The 18931-nt window shown below is 34.9% G+C and overlaps 3 protein-coding genes and 1 long non-coding RNA gene across 7 annotated transcripts; all 4 read right to left on the reverse strand.

Annotated features, from left to right (window-relative positions):
• Nucleotides 1-293: 293 nt before the first annotated feature.
• Nucleotides 294-3114, reverse strand: LOC110634458 (uncharacterized). 2 transcript variants are annotated; one of them, XM_058137608.1, is made up of 4 exons: nucleotides 2848-3114; nucleotides 1731-1879; nucleotides 1399-1509; nucleotides 294-706 (listed from the first exon to the last, which is right to left on the reverse strand). In XM_058137608.1, exons 2-4 carry the CDS (start codon nucleotides 1845-1847, stop codon nucleotides 467-469), a joined length of 468 nt encoding a protein of 155 aa, XP_057993591.1. In that variant the 5' UTR covers nucleotides 1848-1879; nucleotides 2848-3114; the 3' UTR covers nucleotides 294-466. The 2 variants fall into 2 exon arrangements, with proteins under 2 accessions (XP_057993591.1, XP_057993592.1); XM_058137609.1 differs by having other exon boundaries at nucleotides 2946-3106.
• Nucleotides 3115-4689: 1575 nt separating this feature from the next.
• On the reverse strand, nucleotides 4690-7291 carry LOC110634442 (bax inhibitor 1). The gene is made up of 6 exons (XM_021783437.2): nucleotides 7029-7291; nucleotides 6096-6239; nucleotides 5902-5993; nucleotides 5396-5582; nucleotides 5133-5288; nucleotides 4690-5040 (listed from the first exon to the last, which is right to left on the reverse strand). The coding sequence occupies exons 1-6, from the start codon at nucleotides 7143-7145 to the stop codon at nucleotides 4990-4992; spliced, it is 747 nt and encodes a 248-aa protein (XP_021639129.2). The 5' UTR covers nucleotides 7146-7291; the 3' UTR covers nucleotides 4690-4989.
• A 1478-nt stretch (nucleotides 7292-8769) lies between these two features.
• On the reverse strand, nucleotides 8770-13771 carry LOC110634446 (vesicle-associated protein 2-1). 3 transcript variants are annotated; one of them, XM_021783448.2, is made up of 9 exons: nucleotides 13542-13733; nucleotides 13138-13271; nucleotides 12000-12070; nucleotides 11808-11889; nucleotides 11245-11360; nucleotides 11028-11159; nucleotides 10874-10954; nucleotides 10246-10314; nucleotides 8770-9362 (listed from the first exon to the last, which is right to left on the reverse strand). In XM_021783448.2, exons 2-9 carry the CDS (start codon nucleotides 13196-13198, stop codon nucleotides 9228-9230), a joined length of 747 nt encoding a protein of 248 aa, XP_021639140.1. In that variant the 5' UTR covers nucleotides 13199-13271; nucleotides 13542-13733; the 3' UTR covers nucleotides 8770-9227. The 3 variants fall into 3 exon arrangements, with proteins under 3 accessions (XP_021639140.1, XP_021639139.1, XP_021639141.1); XM_021783447.2 differs by having other exon boundaries at nucleotides 13513-13731; XM_021783449.2 differs by lacking the exon at nucleotides 10874-10954 and having other exon boundaries at nucleotides 13513-13771.
• A 900-nt stretch (nucleotides 13772-14671) lies between these two features.
• On the reverse strand, nucleotides 14672-16575 carry LOC110634423 (uncharacterized). The gene is made up of 2 exons (XR_002490983.2): nucleotides 15175-16575; nucleotides 14672-15090 (listed from the first exon to the last, which is right to left on the reverse strand). It is a non-coding gene; the product is annotated as an uncharacterized LOC110634423 (long non-coding RNA).
• Between the last annotated feature and the right edge of the window lie 2356 nt (nucleotides 16576-18931).

The raw sequence follows: 18931 nt of genomic DNA on the forward strand, positions 1-18931 counted from the left end.
ACCCTTGCTTTAGCTAAAACTGCTAGACTCTACATCATGACCTGTGTCAGTTAGCCAATAATTCATCAACAATTTGCAAGTAGACCAAAGAGGCAACCCACGAAGAAGATTGTAATCATAGGAAACTTCCTCCCTGTAGTCCACAATTTTAATCAAGGGGCAAAATGCAATAGGATGCTCGTTTGATGGCAATATTCCTCACTTGTTGCATGATTTATTCAGCATTGACAAAAGACTCCTCAAGTCATTTTATGCAATAAAGGATTTTTTTTTTTTTTTTTTCAAAACCAGTCACTGTCGCATGTTAAAAATTTTCATATAAATTTCATGAGTCATTGGTTTGATTATTCAAACAGCTGAATGTCCCGGATCTCAGAAAGCATATCCAAAATATATTTTAGCCAAAGGGAAGAGACATACACTCTTACAAAACTAATTATACTTCAAGTCACCCAAATTCATGGAATCATCCCATCTGAGCATGTTGCTTGGTGGAGGAAGATGAATCCATCTCCTGGCTATGTTGGTTTGTGTCCACATTATGTGAATTTGCACTTTTTTCTGCTTCAGCTCTTTCAAGCAAAGCTTGTGTTTGCATAACCTTCATCATCTCCTTCATTGTCTTCTCCTCCCCTTCAAGCTGCATCTTCATTATAATTTCAGCTTCCTTGTCAACCGGCTTAAAGTATTCTTCAATAGCAGCCTCCTGCACATTAACATGATAATATTTCAACATGCAACATAATACCATATACAAAGGAAGTTCACTTTCTTGTTAACTACGTACACAACAGAAGAAGACATTTGATTCTAAGATCAGTGAGCTATGCATATTTTTTTAAACCAGGAAAAAAAATGAGATGAAAAGCACAGAAGTGGATGCAATAAATCCAATCTTTGAGTTGTTGCTGTCTTGTCTCTGGCCTATGCATTCTTAGGGACTCACTTTATTCCTTCTCCTGTTGAAAGCTAGTCCTCATTGCATTTAGAGTAACAAATTCTTAGATGAAGTAAGTTGAAATAATTGTTAGCTTCCCCATTGTCAACAGAAAAACTAAACTATATTGCACTAGGTAGAACAGGGAGACAAAAATCCTGGCCGATTAAATTGTTAAATGTTCAGACCACAGTGCCTATGCTAGTATTAAGATGTTCAGAAAATAAGTGAAGGAGGCTTCACGGGAACAGTTTTTTGTAAAATCTCATCTATTAGTAAGCTTATATTCCAACAAGGAACAAAAGGACAATATATAGGATGGGTAGAAGAAGTGGCATTTTTCATGTACAAACAGATCAATCAAAACTTCATATTAGGAAACCATCCTCATAAAGTAGACAAACTTATTGAAAGACCTTTCCCTCAATCACGTACCCAACAATTCAATACTTAATACTTACAGTTTCCTCTAGCTTCCAGTTTAAAGTTTGCATCTCCTCAACCATGCGGCGAACCTCTGATAATATAGCCTGCTCAGGGATCTTTCTCAAAGCTGCCTTTCTTTCTTGTGCCTATACAGGGAGCAAGAGCTCATAAAGATGGGAAATAACTTGGAAAAGATATCATTAGGATTTGAGAACTGAAATTCCCGCCAAAAATGGATATAATACACTGGGCACCATGAATTTCAGAAAAGTTGACAAAAAGAACAGGGGTAATTAAAACAAAGGACAAACATTAATAACACTTAAAACAAGCAACACAGCAAAGCAGAAGAAAATAATTAGCAGACCTGTTGGAGACGCTTCTCGAGCTGCAATCTATAATTGCAGATTTTACGTTCTTCATACCCAGAAAGAACCCTCACATAGAAAAGGGCTTTCCTTCCAAAATCCAATAACTTATTCATATTATGATTCAGCAGCAAACATCAATTTTCACCTACAAACATATTTGCACAGTTCAATAATATCAGAATCATATCTTTTCAAGCTAAATGCTATTACTTAAGGAAAAACAGGGTCAAAATTATGGCTCACAATATTCATTCCAACATCATCAATTTGGTTGCCAAGAAAATATTATACTTTGAGGACACCTGGCACCCAAAGCACCACACCCCCCCAAGAATGCAACACCATTGAATTACCAAAATTTTTGATATAGAAATTTATATGTTCACCGATCCAAATGCTTCATCAAACAAGTTTAAGCTACATGCCACATGATGAAGCAATGAATAAAATTTGTCAAAATTACTTGCAAGAAGCATAAGCTCAGAGTAAGCAAGGATTTAAACATTTTGTTGCATGACTGCCCATATTCATCTCACTGCCATTATTTTCTTAAGATGGCGCATGCTTTAAAATTTCTTTCTTGCGCCAAGAATTGTCTGGACAATTCTTACAACATCTTTCTGATAATATTTCATTTTGATTCATCATAAACAATTTTCCTTAACAAAAAAAATATAGTCTTCACTTATATCAGTTGCATCCATAAAACATTGTGGTGAAGTCACATCTCAACTAAATATAACATTTCATCATTCAACACTTTCACATTCTCATACTGTCATCCGATATAACATCCTTTTTTACAAGCAAATAATTTACTGTTTCCCTCAACTCAAGGACAGTACTTCAAATGATTATGTTATCGACAAAATTAAGTATAAACCACAAGACAGTTATATTTAATAGCTTACACCAGCCCAATCAGGAATTGCCGTTCAAATGATAAAGTTGATGAATTCCCTAGGTAAATGAATATGAGATCTTGGTAGCTTAAAAAGTGTCGCCGAAGTAAACCAGATAAAAAAAGAAAACCACATAGCAATAAACTTGAAAATCAACATGCTTACTATCCTATTAAGAGGAAAATTGGCTCAAAGCCAAGCTCAAAAATACCTCATCATAAAAGAAATTAGGATTTCACATCTGTATCTCTCAATTTCGCGGCAATCAACATAATGGATGTGATGGAGAGAAGCAGAGAGGCAACACACCTGGATATGAACAGAAACTTCGAGAGGACTACGAACAGAGCTCTGCTGATGGGGAAGAGGAAATGAGGAGTAAAGGCGAACGGTTATACGCTCGTTGTGGGCGAAGAAGGACAAGAACCGAAGAACGCTAAACTCATAAACGAGTCAGCTAAGATCCTGAGACAGAGACCCCAGATGGGACAAAACGACATCGTTCTGTGGAGGAAAGGCACATAAAAGACACCAGCGGGCAAGCTCCCGAGTTTTTTTTTTTTTAATTATTATAAGTATTTATTTATTAAGAATATTATAAATTGGTTTAATCGCAAAAAACCTACACTAGGTTTTAAGAATTATTTTTATTGTGTTTAATATTTCGTTATGATTAAGAATTTTTTAGTTTTTGAATTAACTGTATTACTTAAAAATGTAAAAATTAATTCTTATTATTATAAAAAAATATTTCGTTAAAAAATTTGATGAAATTGAGTTTAAAATAAAAAATAATTATTAATTAGCCTATAAATTTAATTTAAGCTAATTAGACATTGAAGAAGAAATTGAGTTTTTATCCGAATTTTAGGTTGAATGCTCAAATTGGATCTTAAACTTAAGCTAAATATAAGCGTCCCTGACATCTATAGTTAACAAAATTACTACTCTAATTAATTAGGTTTAAATTCAAACTCTGAAACAATTAAACATTATCAAAATTAGGCAGGGTTAAACAGCCATCCACAAGTCCACCACATATCACACAACCACTAATCTAGGGTACATTCATATTAGGCATGCAAAATACACAAACTTAAACTTGCCTAAAAAAACCAAATAAATAAATAAGTAAAGAACAAGATATCCTTCCTTCCCTCTCTAGAGAGAGAGACATTTTCTCTCTGTTTTTAAGATCAACTGGAGGCGCAACCTCTTTTCTTTGCTGTTTTAGTGGCCTTTCTTGTCTAGAGAAGTGTGTTTCCCTTTTTGTGTATATAGTTTTATTTAGGTTTTGGATTGCAAGCATTGAGCTTCATGGTAAGGTTTATTTTAGCCTGCTGGGTATGTTTCCTTCTTGTTGATGATTATTTCTATAGATAAGGGAACCTGAGAGACGTTCAAAGAGCTGATCTGTGGCTCTTGATCTCTTAAAACCTATAAGAGAGTGCGATGGCTGAAAATCTTCTCTTCTCCCCAGTTCTACGGTGATCATAGCCTGACTGTTTTCGATTCCTTTTTGAATTACTGGTGTGAAACCTTCTCTAATCTAGGGATCCTTTCGCTTGGGATATACCTTTTAGCCTTGTTAGCAGCGTCCCCTAGCAGTACTCTCCTTCAGTTCCCCCCTAACGAGATTCTACAACTCCACGTGGAGTTTCCCAGTGTTGATAACACAACTCTGTGCTTTATGGATCATGTTGGTGCCCCTAGCTCGTCTGCTATCCGTTGGGTGTAATTTTGCCGGGACACCTCCATCAGGCGATGAAGCCGCCTTCTTTCCCATTGGTGCTTCAACAGAGTCAATATACCCCAAGTTATTAGGTTTTGGCTGTTGAAGCCGTTGGATCTGCTTCCTTTGCGGGCAGCGCTTCTCATTCAAGTCTGGGTTCAGTAACTGGGTTTTGTACAGGTATTTGTATGCTAAAGATTAGTTTAAATTCTATTTCTTTTTCGCCATGGGCCTCTCTAATGTACTCTGCTATAAACTTTTTTTTTTTAATAAAAAAAAAAGAACTGCCTCAGAAACATTCATATCTTGGCGCTGGCAAAGTTAGATCAGCTGAACTTTTTTTGTCATCAGCATTTCAAATTATACAAGTACAGGTGCTGACAGCCATGTCATGACAGTATAAACTTTCCCTGCATGCAGATTGTCAAAACCAGATATATCCAAACATAACAATTAGTCCTGGGAAAAAAAAAAAAAAAAAACATTACTAGTCGATACATGGTTCCAAAGCAGGTACATTGATTAGGCTCAGATAAGAAAAAGATCATATAGACAACAAATTCCATTTAACTGCAGCCCAGGGGTCGAAGAAGCACCACATTATTACTCTCCAGCTCAAACTCAATTTCTCCTTTTCTTCTTCCTCTCTTCCTTCTCAGCTGAATTCTTCAACTGAACAAAAAAGAATATTTTGTTAGTTTTGCTTACGCATTGGATATATTTAATGTGTAGCATTAAAAAAATTGGAGAAATTAGGAACCCACCATAATTATGAGGATTCGCACAAAGACGGCAACAAAGTCAGTGAAAAGATTCAGAGCATGCTTCACATAGTCCAGATCACCAAGGTGAGCCTTCTCAATGATGTCCTGGGTGTCAACCACCACATAACCCACAAACACCAAAAGCCCAAAGTACAGCTGCAAAGAGTATCAAGAGCAAGGTAAGATGCTTCTAAATAAACCACCGAACCAACAAATTGCTAGATGTACAAGATCACAAAAAGTATTATATAATAATCCCTCACCTCAAATTTAAAGATGGCTGCAGAGCCCCCAAAGATAGAAGATGCAACCTGCAACCAGAGAAGGATGGACAAGCCAGATGAAAGCAACCCACCGAGGTAAAGATACTCTCTACGCCTCGCCAACGTAGCTGCTGCTGAGAAACAACCAAAAGCCACTGAAGTTCCCACAAATGCAGTGATCAAAATGCTGTCACAAGCATGAGGATCATGCAGAAAATTAGCACATTGTTTTCCAATATCATGCCAAAAAGGATTAGCAAGAATGCTTTTACAACAACCATAATAAACACCAAATTTAACCAGACAAAATATGTAAAAAGTGTAATTTACGAGCACTTAGTGATAAGGAACTTTGCATACACTACCTCACAAGTCAGTTCTACCCACACCATAAAAACCAAAAAATTTAACTTCCATTACTTGCACCAAACAGAATATCCAATAACAGTTATCTGAAATTGTACTCAAACTTTACATATATTAAGTAATACATAACATGTATGTACCTTGGATCAATTTCAATGGCCAAATCAACCAGAGGACCAACGGAAGCCCCTTCAAAGAGTCCAGCTGCCATCAACAGAGCTACCCGCTTTTGCTGCTTCAACAAAAAAGGAAGGCAAAATAGAATAAATAAATAAAAATTTTGACTCTTGGAGGAGAGTAGAAAGGAAGATATGACGAAGGGATGAAACTCTACTTCTTCATAAGGTGGCACGGAGAGTAGCCAAGCCATGCTTCCCAAACATGCAAACGTCGTCAGAAGACCACCAATGTTCCACAGGATATGTAGGTAAGCCCCAGCTGCAGATGCAACCAGTGCACAACATAAGGTCAAATAAACCTGCAAAATTAAGAAGTTGAAGGTGGTGAGACCAGCTATCAAAATATATGCAAATGCAATGTAAAAACATATATATGCCCTATCAAACGTAGGGTAAGTACCTTTGAGATGTAAAAACATAGAATAAGAACAAATAGAGAAAAGACTCGTGCAAGACATAGCAAAACCAAAAAACGTTAACAAAAACAAAATCATTCATTAACATAAACAAATTCAGCAAGTTATTGAGATGTCGACTCGTCTACTTCAACACATATATACCATCAAACTTCAATTTCTTTCCTCTTACAATTTTCTCTATCATTGTTAAACAAACAAAAAATCACATCGCTTTCAACCATAACTAAAAGGCCGGATGCAACAAATATAAAGATTACCACAGTCAGATATTACAGAATCCTTGTGACGATAAGCATACCTAAAATTCTTCCCTAAAACCAAACATAATTCAAAAGATACAACCACTTCAAACTAATAATTCAACTAAGACCCTATTCGTAATCACATCTACAGCAAATTTACCTTAATGCAATGATAATAACCTTTTTCTTATCGTTTCCACAGAAGGGAAAACCTCACAAACGAAAAACAAAAACACCTTAATCCCAAACTAGTTTGGATCCGCTGTATATTCAACTCTCTGTTAGATCCGCATCAAACGAAATTTTCTAGAATTTATAAATGATATGTATCTCTATAACTGATGTAAACCAAAGCAAAAGATCCCTAATAAAACGAAATTTTCTCAGGTACCAAATAGAATTTAAAACAATTCCAGCAAAATTATACCTGCTTAAGATGAGTCTGGACAACAGGAGAGATCTGGCGGAAGTTCTTGAGAGAGTCGTAGGTCCAGCGATTCCTTGAAGCCGATTGGGAGTCGAAGAACGATGCGAACGCGTCCATTGGCAGGAGAGAAGGAAAACAAGAGGAGATGCGCGAGAAGATGTCGAATCAAAAGAAACAAACAGAGATTGGTGAAGGAGACTTTTTCTATGCTTCTTTGCAAAAACAAGACGTCTCACACAAAATATATAATAGGTGTGAATTCCGAGTTAGTTTCAAAGAAATTTCTAGGAACTTCCGATTTACCATTCCGCCTTTAAAATTTACCATGATTTTATAAAAATTGTAACAATTAAATTGATTTATGGGACCGGTTTGGTATCTCAATGCCCAAGATCTTTTTGTGTTTTTTGGGCTGGGCTTGTAATGCTCTTTTTTTTTTTTTTAATGAAATATTATTTTTTATTAAAAAAAAATTTGAATTCTTTCAGAGAGGCACACGATCCGGGTTCCTTCACAGTATCGGAAGGATTCACGGGCACCAGCGGCATGGATCCTTCACCATTAAGTATAAATCTGTATTTTAAAAAGAAAAATATAACTTTTAGTATAACAATTAAATAAAATATTTTTATATAAATCAGGTAATTTATTTAATAAAATATAAAAATAAATAATATACAGTACATTTTTCTTTATATAATTTTAAGAGAGAGAAATTATAATAAAATAATATAATTTTTTAATAACTCTATTTCATTAGATTTATAAAAAAAAAATTCATTTTTTTAATCAACTAGATTTAAAAAAAAAAAAAAAGTCAACGCAGGCTGCCGGGTACAATAAAAATAAAATAGAGGAAAGTGAGATGGATGATAGAAATGGGGATCATCCGCGGCCACAAGGGCGTGAGGAAATTTAAAAGGTTATTCTGGAGAATTCGCGGTTTATTCTTTGTTCTTTTAATAGAAGTTCACAAGCAAGAGATATGTGCACAATTAACATCTCTTTGCCGCTAAGAAAGATACCTCACCACGCAGTCACCGTGGCTAATGCTACGCCTTTTCACCAATAACATCATCTCGCCATGTAGATATCAAACTTGATAAAGTATACATTGGCTCAGGTATTACCCATAAAAAATATATGATGCGAGAAACACATGAGATTATTTTCTAATTTCAGTGCATTAAAAGATTATTGCTATTTGCTTTTTAGATATCATATGAGAATCAAGTGAAATTATTAAAAGATAAATCACATTTATGCAGACAAAACTGCAGCAATGTCACAGGTGCACCTACACCATCATTCACAAAGGAATGAATCACTAAACTGTTTATGTAACATCCACGTAAAAAAATAAATAAATAAATAATCCCACTCCTGTATCCGCTAGCGTGTGAACAAGTAATCGTCCTCATCCATCAGCATCCAGAGACGAAGGGTAATAGCGTTAGGGGAATGCACGTATATTTATATATTTATCTTATTTTCTTATTGATTTCTGCCATCTTCATAAATTTGATCAAAAAATTTTTTTCCGTTTTTCAATGAGTATTTTTTTTTTAAAATGATTTAATTTTCCGACATACCACTAACATAAAAAAAATACAGAAGACATTTTGCTTAAAACCAAATAATATTGGCAGCGTTTTCAACCAGTGCCGCGGTGCCAACCACGATATCAGTTATTACCGACAGGGATTCCCTTGGTAGTAACAGTAAATATAGAAGAGTAATATGAAGTTCAATCAGCCAAGTAGTAAATCGCATGAATATTCTTCAGCCAAAACTTAGCAGCACGTATGCTTGATTGCTGGGCAATGCTGCTTAACATTTATGATATTTTCCATAAGAAAAGAAGATTCAAATATCGGAAGTTTTCAAGTTGAAAACTCAACTCAAATGACATAATTTTGCAGAAACAGCAAAATTGCATTTCAGAAATTGCAAAAAAAAAAAAAAAAGAAAAGAAAAAACCCACTAACTGATTCACACTAATGGTAACCTATAAATCAAATGAAATAAATTTGCTGCTAACAGCAAGATATAAATGAAACGAAACTATATCTGGCAAACCAACAGCTGCAGCAATCAATGTACAGAAGGAAGGAGAGAGTAGAAGCCCTTTTCATCCAAACATGACTTGTACAATAAATCAGACAAGAAAGTTTATCGCCTGAGATCCTATGGCTTGAGTCATTCTGTAGACGATGAAGGCAATGTAAGGTTCAAGATGAAGCCAACCAAAATTCCAATAAGCCCCACAACAAATGCGAAAGTCAGGGAAAAGCCCGGAGCACTTTTCCGATATCCCCGTCTCTTCATCATAGACTGCACGAAGGAAAGTTAGACAAATTGTACAAAAGTCTCAAATGTGATTGTACAATATTGTACATTAGGTAAATAAATATTCAGAGTTATATGTATCCTTCTTCTGATCCTTTTTCCCCATGAAAAGTGCCTAGTCCTTTTTTTTTTCTTCATTTGACTAAGCCCCTGATATCAGATTATTAGCACTTCAAAATCCAGAGGCCCTTGTTGACCTCAATTCATGACCGCAAAACATGCATCCAAAGGAGGGGAAAATCCAGTGAAAAGAATATTTCAAACCAGTATGTTCTTATGCAGAAAATCCTTCCCCCTCACCCCACAAAAAAAAAAACACAGCATCAGCCATTCAACCATCCAGAAAGCCCTTTTCAACAGTATTAAGATGAGATCTTGTAAGAGCTATCTAATAAACAACACCATATCTATGCAAGACCTCCAGGCCCCAAACACTTAGTTGCCGGTTTCATATTTTGTAAAACAAGACTCATTATTGCTCTTCGAATAATCATATAAGTAGTTGATGCTAATTGACTATTGAAAATGGTGCAAATATATAACAAATAAGCAAATTTTGAATATACTTTCCACAGAAGTTATTTGAAACTAAAGCTCGCTCAAGGGAGGTAATTTTTTATTTTTATTTTTTTTATCTGAGGCTCCAGGGAGGTAATAACTGCCAACCATTTACACATTAGCATTTTTATATATAAAATGGCTTCTCTGGCAAAAAAATGATATTCTCTAACAACAATAGTTTAACAACTAAAAGCACAGATTTAAGGAGCCTTAAGTTTACTATTTAAATTTTAAAGTACTGACAAGCCAAGAAAGAAAATATAAATCAAATAAATAAAGCGGGCTGAAGTATGGAATGGGCACTAACCAGTTCCTTTTGCAGTTGATGAGTTTGTCGAACAGCTGCATCCCTTTCATCCTTTAGGAGCTGTAATGCCTGATTCCACAAACAAAATGAAATTTTGTAAGTTATGATTACACATCTGTTTCACATTCTAAGATATGCTTCACTGTAGAGAAAGCTAACTTGCAGGGCTGTAGGATGAACTAAATAAGTAACACTATCAAGTTGCATACAGAAATGATACGCTTTCATATAAAACTAACAATTCCCTGCAGTTGTAAGTAATTAAAAACAAATTAAGTAGCAATCAACAGCATATCAGTACCCTGAGGTAGACAACTCAAAACCAGAGCAACTTTTACGGGATCGAATAATGTATACCAATGGTGCTCACAGCTGATGAATTTGTACACATCTGTTTTTGTTATGCTAATGTCCATCTATACACAAACATGATGGTTCATTAGTCATCTTAACTTTTTATTTTGTCATTGTCTCCAAACATGGACATCCATAAGATGAATTCTCAGGTTTTGCTAAAAATAAGCCCCAATTCATCATCAACTTTTTCTGTTCATAAGATGCCAATATGGCATTTACTTATAACGAGATATATTATTACAACTAATTATCTTCTTTGAAGACTTCTTACTTGGTGATGAAAACTCCTTTCTCTTAATCCCAGATCAAGCACGTAACTAAGCAAGAAAATGCAACATATGCTTGAATGAAACTGCAAACATTTTAGTGCAGGTAAGTCTGCCAACAAGCTAAAACAATAATAAATACAAATACAACAAACTTACTGAGTTAGCATCAGGACTCTGTGAGGAGCTCTTTGATGCCTCTTCTTCTGAGTTTTCTTGAGTTGATGGATTGACATATACAACTCTAAGCTTGCACTCCTCTAATGTCTTTCCACTACTGTCCTTATTAAACTATAAAGATTATTGCATAAGATTAATCTCATTTCAAAACTACAGTTAAAGAAAGACATTTTCTTCTCCAAGTTAACATTCTTACAGTATCTGGCGGAAGCTCATCAACATCAGTATGTGGAAGTATGGTTGTACTCTGCAAGAGAAACTTATCTTTGCATTGCATATCTGCAGGATATTCACGTTGGGCTTGTAGAGTAACTGAAAATCAAGTAGACAGCAATTAGTTGAAGTGCAGCAAACTCAAACTCAAACTCAATTAAGTCTTTATCCCAAAAATTTGGGGTCGGCTATAGAGATTCGCTTTCTCCACTCTAAACGATTTTGGGTTAAATCCTCAGAAATTTGTAATGCTTCTAAGATAAAATTAGTTGAAGTGCAGCATTGCGATAAAATGATTTTAACTAGTTCAATTACAGTTTGAACTGTAAGTGGGCTGACACATGTTATGCATGCAACTGCCTATGATGGACAAAACTAATTGATACATTTCATTTGCAGAAATCTAAAGCTGTTCAATACATCACCTAACAAACATCTAAGAAATTACCAGTAGCCACTCTTTTCCCATATACATAATTAAAGAATTTCTAGTTTAATTAGTACATGATTCCTATCAAAAGAATGTGACAAAGTAACAAGTAGAACCTCTGATGACACATGAGTCCCAAGGTTGTATGACACCAGTGTTAGGCCTTACAAAGTACTTCTTGGGCGAAGTGGTTTTGACCTGGCAAAGAGCAATATGGAATCATAATAAGTTCTACATGGGCTTGAATACATATTATTACAAATACGTTCATATATTTCTGTGCACTAATGCAGAAATAAAGATGGTACCTTAAACGCAACATGCTGTTCTGTATTGTTCACAACTTTAAGATCACAATAGCTTTGTTTCTCCAGCTCAACTGATTTCAAGAATAACACAATTTTAAGCTGAAAATAACTTTGCATAACTGAATCAATAGGAAAGTTCTATAACTGTTACATCTAAATAATGAACTCTACTTTTTCAAGGAGCAGGAGCATTTAAAGAACACTAATTATAAATTCATATAGACATTAAATGGCAGGAGCATTGCATCAATTATTCATGCTTAATATGAGCATATATTTTAGCTTATAAATTCTAGAAAACAACCCACTGGGCTGTCAGAAAAAAAAAAAATCGTTTCATCTCTATCTTTTGATGTTCTTTCATTTTGACAAAACAAGTTTTTCTAATATAGGAAAAATAAGGCAAGTATACGGTCGTACATTGCCCCTTGAGGTTTTACTAGTACGTCAAGCCTCAGGCATCAAGGTCACCAATGATGATCATTTTAAAACATTTGAGAAACATATTATAAGCTAACAAAAACAGGAAAGCACAGCAGCAGCTCTTTGGTGAAAGATTCCTTCAACATGTCAGAAACCAACTTCACGATTCTGGGAGACAAAAACCTTGATACCTGACTTAGATCTTACACTTGAACTTTCCCAAGAGGTAGAAAAAGAACACATTACATGGCACCCATGAACAAATCACGGAAAGAATTCATTTGGATGTATGAACTATGAAGATTAACTAGGAACGCAAAAAAGCTATGAATGCTACAACCAAAAGGAGAATCAAAATTGCCTCCGTTTGTAGCAACTAAAATTCAAAAAATCCACATCACCCCCTATATTTTTGCCTAATATATCGTTGTTTCTAGCATGGTGAAACTCTCTACAATCCAAGCTAATTCTCATCGATTGAATTCAATTCAATTGGAAGAAGCACGCAGCTTGATGATAACCCTTCTTGACAAACATACACGCCAATTTCTAATTTACGGACATTTCAGTAATTTGCACCTAAGCAGTGGCGTTAGATTTGCAAAATCAACATCAATTAATGCATGAATAGCATAAAATTTAATAAATCTTCAATGTATTAAATTACATTAACAATACACACATGTTGAGAGAGAGAGTTAGGGAAAGAACATACAGATAAACTTAAGCTCATCAGGATGAACAGAAATCAACTGATTACCACCACCGGCAGTCATTCGGATCCAGCAAAGACAGATCAATATCAAACTCACAAATTCTCACACAATCCGAAAATAATCAATCCAAACCCTATAAATTCACAAGAACAGCAAAACAAAACCCTTAAGTTGGATGCAATCAAAGCTCCTAAACAATCAATCAGTGAAATTACAAAGAATAAACGCTAATACAACGAGTTCCAGAGGGAGAAAGAAAGAAAGCAAGAAGTTGTGAAAGGAAGAGAGCCATAAATTTAGAGCAGGAACATGTGGTTAAACGAATATGGAGGATTGAATTTAACCAACAAAAAAGAAAAGAATAGAGCACTAACTGCACTAAAAGGCTCGCAGTTCTAGGCACCTATTTCGGGTATCTATCGGTTGAAGCTGTGGCCTGTGTCAAAAAAGCCATCTCTCTGATGATGGATTGAGGAATTTTAGTTTGGTTTTCTTATTCAACCGGAAATGAGAATGGTGGGTAGAGAGAGATCGGAGAGAGAATAGAGAGACGGAGATGCAGCGGACACGTGTGGAATTTATATGGCGATGATGACGGGCGGTTCAAATATAGGTTTCGGGCTACCATTCCGGAGTTGGAGTTAGGACCCATGTGATATACGAAAGACGTGCATGTGAACTTTTTTTCGTAATTATATAAATTTTATTTTTTATATTACAAAAATATTTTTAAGAGAGTATTATTTTTATGTGTTTTAATGCTTTATTTATTTTATATAAAATAATTTATATAAAAATTATTTTTTAAAAATATTTATTATAAAAATATTTTTTATTGTTTGATATTTTAATAAAATTATTAAAATTTAAAAAATTATTGTATATTTAAAAAAATTATTTTCTTTGAAACTCGCTTAATTTTTCTTCAACTAGAAAATTTTTTTATTCACTACTTTGCAGTGGCCATCCCTACCTATTTCGTGTGGAGTTGGCTCTTCCTTTTTCTAGCCGATCGTGGTTTTGCTTTCCCATCACCAATGAATTGTAGATTTTTTTTTGTACTTCATCTTTTGGTAGCTTTTCATCTTTTGGTAGATCCGAGCCTCAAAGAGGGTCCTTTTATCATACTTTTTTCGAGTTTCCTATATAATGTGTCTATATTTTGCTTTCATGTTGTGTTGCAGGTGATTGAGTTGTTGTATCCGAGAGAAGGGGTTGGTAGCTTCTTGTGTACAAAGGCGGATGCAAGGTTAGAAATGAGGGGTCAATTCCCCTTCTTTTTTTTTTTTGTCACGCGCAGCGAGCCCCAACCATTTGCCAATTGGTCCAATATCACACGCCCTTGATACGTTAGGTTAGCTCACAAGCAAGTTCAACCCTTACTTTTAAGCAATTGGATGGGTTTAATTAATTAGGGGAGTTGGTATGGCTTTGCTTTTAATTGATTAAAAATTTTCTAAATTTTAGTTGATTACGCACTTTTGTGAACAGGTGTTTATGGATGTCATTATTAGGAAGATAAGACATTTGACGGAGCTCCCTTAAGCCGACTTGTATTTTTTAATAAAAAAAATTACATTAAAACACATTCCTTGGATATAATAAAATTTCTAAGATTCTCTTAAAAATAAAATCAAACCGACACTCGGCAATCACTTCGACCAAATTGAAAAGATCAAGGTTTATGATTTTGAGGTTGAGACAAATTGAACTTTAGAGAAGATAATCCAACAGTATCAGGAATCTTGAGCTGATCAAGTTGTTTCTTACCCCGGCGAAGCAAATACTCGACGTAGAGGAAATTCTTGCGATCTACTTGCTGGGAGTTGCGGCGAAACTCCGCCGATACAATGGATTCAATCTGGAGGCGATCCTTAGGAGATTTCAAACGAGCAGCTCGCATAAATGCTCGGTACCTGAGAGTTTTGGCCCACTCGACGCTCCCATGGCATCTTCGAAATCGATACATATCAGAAAATACTCCATGTATAAAAACAAGGCAGAAAAAAGAGAAAATTGAAGAGAATAAATCTTACCTCGATTGATAGATCAATCACGAAGAAGTCTCTGCTAGCGAAAACAACTAGGGTGTTATTTTATATTTTGCAAAATCTGAATTTTTTTTTTTTTTGGAATGATTAAAAAGAAGATATGCCTAATGCATTTGGTGATTTGGTGAGCAGTGGGTGCGCGCTGTCCATCAAACCTAGAAAATGAGAGAGTGAATGCCTTTAGCCGCCAGCGAGAAAAAAGGGATCGAGAAGAGATAGCAATCAGAGAGATTGAGAGGTGGTGTTGGGATTTACATCGAACCCAGAAACTGAGTGAGTGAAGGTGTCGACTGTGTGTGACGAACTGAAGGAGTGAATGATTGTCGAGGGTGAACGACTGTCGAATGTGACTGAGGGTTTAGGAATTTGATATTCGGCTGCGAGAGAGAAGGGTAGGGAACGAGAGGTGAGAGTGAAGAAGGCTGCTGTGCGGGTGACTGGGTGTGGCTCGAACTTTGATTTTGGTTTTTACGGCTTTTGGCTTGAGAGTTACAAGCACACGCGGTGTCGCTTAACCCCTTTTGTCATTCTCCCAGTTGAACCAGTAAACCACAGACCACGGTTTTTCCATATCAAATATCGAAACTAAACTGATTTTTAGAAGATGGCTATTAAAACTGAATCGAACCTAACTTAATTTTCAGATCAAACCTAATTTTCAGATTGATTTCACTTAATTTTGGGAATTATAAACCCTAATTGGACCTAAAAAGCTGGGGACTTCTATTTTTTCTTACAAAATTTTTATAGCAGGATAAAAATTCTTAATAAAATTTTATAAAAAGTATATGAGATTTAATCATGATTAGTTCTCAATTTAATAGTAGCAAGTACGTATCATTTAAAGCCCTCCACGATCGCACTATATGCTTCTCATAAATTAAAAAAGTCATGTTCACTTTAAAGATAATTAATAAATAAATAATTCTACATTCTTAAAAAAAAAAGTTATTATTTTTATTAAATCCAAGTAGACTCTTACTGTATGTAGAGAGAGAGAATTAAAAAGCATATTGAAAAGCATAAACAAAAGAAATGCAAATTGCAGGTTTAAGAATTGCCAAGACACGAAATAGAGAGTTTAATTAAAAGAATGCTTATACGCAAGAACAATTAGAAAGCCACTCCTGCAATGGTATATGCTGAAAGAAGTAATAAAATATGGAAGAACATCTAAATGATTAATACTAGCTATTAAATTTATCCCCTGTTCAACATAGTAGCATTAAAATAAGATAGAACATCAACATGGAGACACTTGAATGCAACATTTAAGTCTGAGGGCCCTCTTCAACGTCAATTATACAGAGACAATGCCTATTTACCCCATCTCATATCATAGCTCAGCCCAACCATAAAAAACCACTGCTGTTTTCATCATTTTCTTTTTTAAGTTATGTGTCATTCAATGATTAACTCCGCCTAATTAGTTTACACTTAGCCGGTCCCAAGCCTGGATAAAGGAGAAGGGTTGTGATAGGTGACAACCAGCGTCAAAATTTCATCACACCTTATGATATGGATTCAAATTCAAATGATATAAACGTTGGGGCGTCCTCTATCAACGACGCGCTACATCAGAGCCCGGGTGTAGTGAGAAATATGCAAGGGTGTAGAGTAGGAGTGGCCACAGTTTGGTTTCGAACTGGAACCAAAACGAAATAGGTTCGATCAAAATCGAAACCAGTTTGATCAAAACCGGACCAAAACCGAAACCGATTTCGAACCGGACCGAAACCGTTCTTCTACGGTTTGGTTAAGGTTCATATTTTTTAGAAACGGTGAATCGGCAGTTCCGAACCGGATTGAACCGACAGTTCTAAACTGGACCAAACTAGTGATTTAAATACAAAAAAATTCAATAAATACCTTACTCTACTCCTAATTCATTTATATATATATATATATCATTAATTCTCTACACAATTATTATCTACACTTTCTTTAATTCTCAATACTCTTTTAATTTCTCTCAAATTTTCTAAATAATTATTTTCTACACTTCTTTTAATTCTCAATACTTTCATAATTCTCCTACTTTATTATTTTATATGCTCACTAAAATTTTTAATGCTATATCAATTACTCTGTTATTATTTTACATATTCAATAAAATTTTCAATACCCCCTATTTTGATTTTTTTTCTTTTATATTTTTTTAATTATCAATTATCATATAATTTTTTAAAAAATGGCAAGTAATACTCAACTCAACTCAACTCAACTCAACTCAATTCAACTAAGCTTTTATCCCAAAAATTTATTGGAGTCAGCTATATGAATTTTCTTTCTCCACTCTAAACGATTTTAGGTTAAATCATCGGAAATGTGTAATACTTTTAGGTTATGTTCTACTATTCTCCTTTAAGTTAGTTTAGGTCTACCTATTTTTTTCTTTCTATTCTCTAACCCAATGTGCTCTACATGTCTAACTAGAGTTTTCCTATGTCTATGCTTCACATTACCAAACCACCTCAATTTCCCTTCTCTCAACTTATAACTGAAAATTTTTATAACTGAAAATTTTGATTCATCTAAATACTAAAGGGATACATAGGCAAAATTAAATTCATGCACCTTTTTCTAATTTTTTTTTAAAATTAATTTCATCTCTAGTTTTTAATAAGTTCAAGTCTTTGCTTATTAAATTTTTCTTAAAAATAAGTTAATTTTATTCTTTTTATTCTTATTTTATTTTAATTAAAGGTTTTCTAAGAAAAATTAAAATATTTTTACAAATATAATTTAAATTATAAATCAATAAAATTTTCCTCTAATTTTTTCCTTTAAGTCGCTCTTAAATCGCTCCAAAATCGCTTCCAAACCGTCCTTCAAACCGTTTTGAACTGTCATTTTTTGAACCGTCTTTTAAACCGTTTTAAATCGGGGCTCGAACCGGAACCGACGGTTCAGGAACCGTCTTCCAAACCGTCCCATGATGGTTTGGTTCAGGTTCATAATTTTATTGAACCTGAATCGGCGGTTCAGGAACCGTAACCGGCGCTTCCTGAACCGTGGCCACCCCTAGTGTAGGGCGTTCACCGAAAGCGACACGTCATGCCGGCGCTCGGGTGTGGTGTTAAATGAGCAAGGGTTCCCACATCATGGACGGGTGTGGGTAAAGAAGTTAGTCCATAGGATAGATAGTAGAACAGATAGTGGAACAAAGCACAAGATAGACATAGAAAATAATAGAAGATATCATAAAAGTAGACCAATTAAGAATGAACAGGATAAGAGAAGGAACAAGATAAGAGAAGAATCAGGGTTGGTACTTAAAATGTTGGATCACTCACAAAAAAATTAATGGAGCTTGTGGATACCTTAGAAAGGAGAAGGGTGAATATTGCTTGCATTCAGGAGACTAAATGGGTAGGAGAGAAAAGCAAAGAAGTGGGTAATTCAGGGTACAACCGGAAATGAGAGAAATAAGAACGGAGTGGGCATAATCATAGACAGGACATTGAAAGACGCTGTAATAGCTGTCAAAAGAGTAGGAGATAGAATTATACTAGTAAAGCTAGTAGTAGAAGGAAAAACAATAAATGTAGTTAGTGCTTATGCCCCACAAATAGGACTAGATAGTGAGAGTAAACAAAGGTTTTGGGAAGATATGGATGATTTAATGCAAAGCATACCAAATGAAGAGAATATTTTCATTGGTGGAGATTTGAATGGACGTGTAGGAAGTGATAGGCAAGGCTATGAGAATGTTCATAGAGGTTTTGGTTTTGGCAGTCGA

Source organism: Hevea brasiliensis, chromosome 16, assembly GCF_030052815.1.
Source record: "Hevea brasiliensis isolate MT/VB/25A 57/8 chromosome 16, ASM3005281v1, whole genome shotgun sequence".
Classification (NCBI taxonomy): Eukaryota; Viridiplantae; Streptophyta; class Magnoliopsida; order Malpighiales; family Euphorbiaceae; genus Hevea; species Hevea brasiliensis.

Bases quoted from the DNA above. Each gene is read 5' to 3' on its own strand.
- LOC110634442 (XM_021783437.2), bottom strand. From the start codon at position 7,145: ATGGACGCGTTCGCATCGTTCTTCGACTCCCAATCGGCTTCAAGGAAT. The intron at 5,994-6,095 runs GTAGAGTTTCAT...TTGTTGAAGCAG, and splicing joins CCGTGCCACCTTATGAAGAA to CAAAAGCGGGTAGCTCTGTT. The intron at 5,041-5,132 runs GTGGGTTCCTAA...TTTTTTGTTCAG, and splicing joins TGCGAATCCTCATAATTATG to TTGAAGAATTCAGCTGAGAA.
- LOC110634446 (XM_021783448.2), bottom strand. From the start codon at position 13,198: ATGACTGCCGGTGGTGGTAATCAGTTGATTTCTGTTCATCCTGATGAG. The intron at 11,890-11,999 runs GTACCATCTTTA...GCTCTTTGCCAG, and splicing joins AACAGCATGTTGCGTTTAAG to GTCAAAACCACTTCGCCCAA. The intron at 10,315-10,873 runs GTAAGAAGTCTT...TTGTGGAATCAG, and splicing joins AAAGGAGTTTTCATCACCAA to GCATTACAGCTCCTAAAGGA.
- LOC110634458 (XM_058137608.1), bottom strand. From the start codon at position 1,847: ATGAATAAGTTATTGGATTTTGGAAGGAAAGCCCTTTTCTATGTGAGG. The intron at 1,510-1,730 runs GTCTGCTAATTA...CTCCCTGTATAG, and splicing joins TCGAGAAGCGTCTCCAACAG to GCACAAGAAAGAAAGGCAGC. The intron at 707-1,398 runs GTAAGTATTAAG...GTTAATGTGCAG, and splicing joins ACTGGAAGCTAGAGGAAACT to GAGGCTGCTATTGAAGAATA.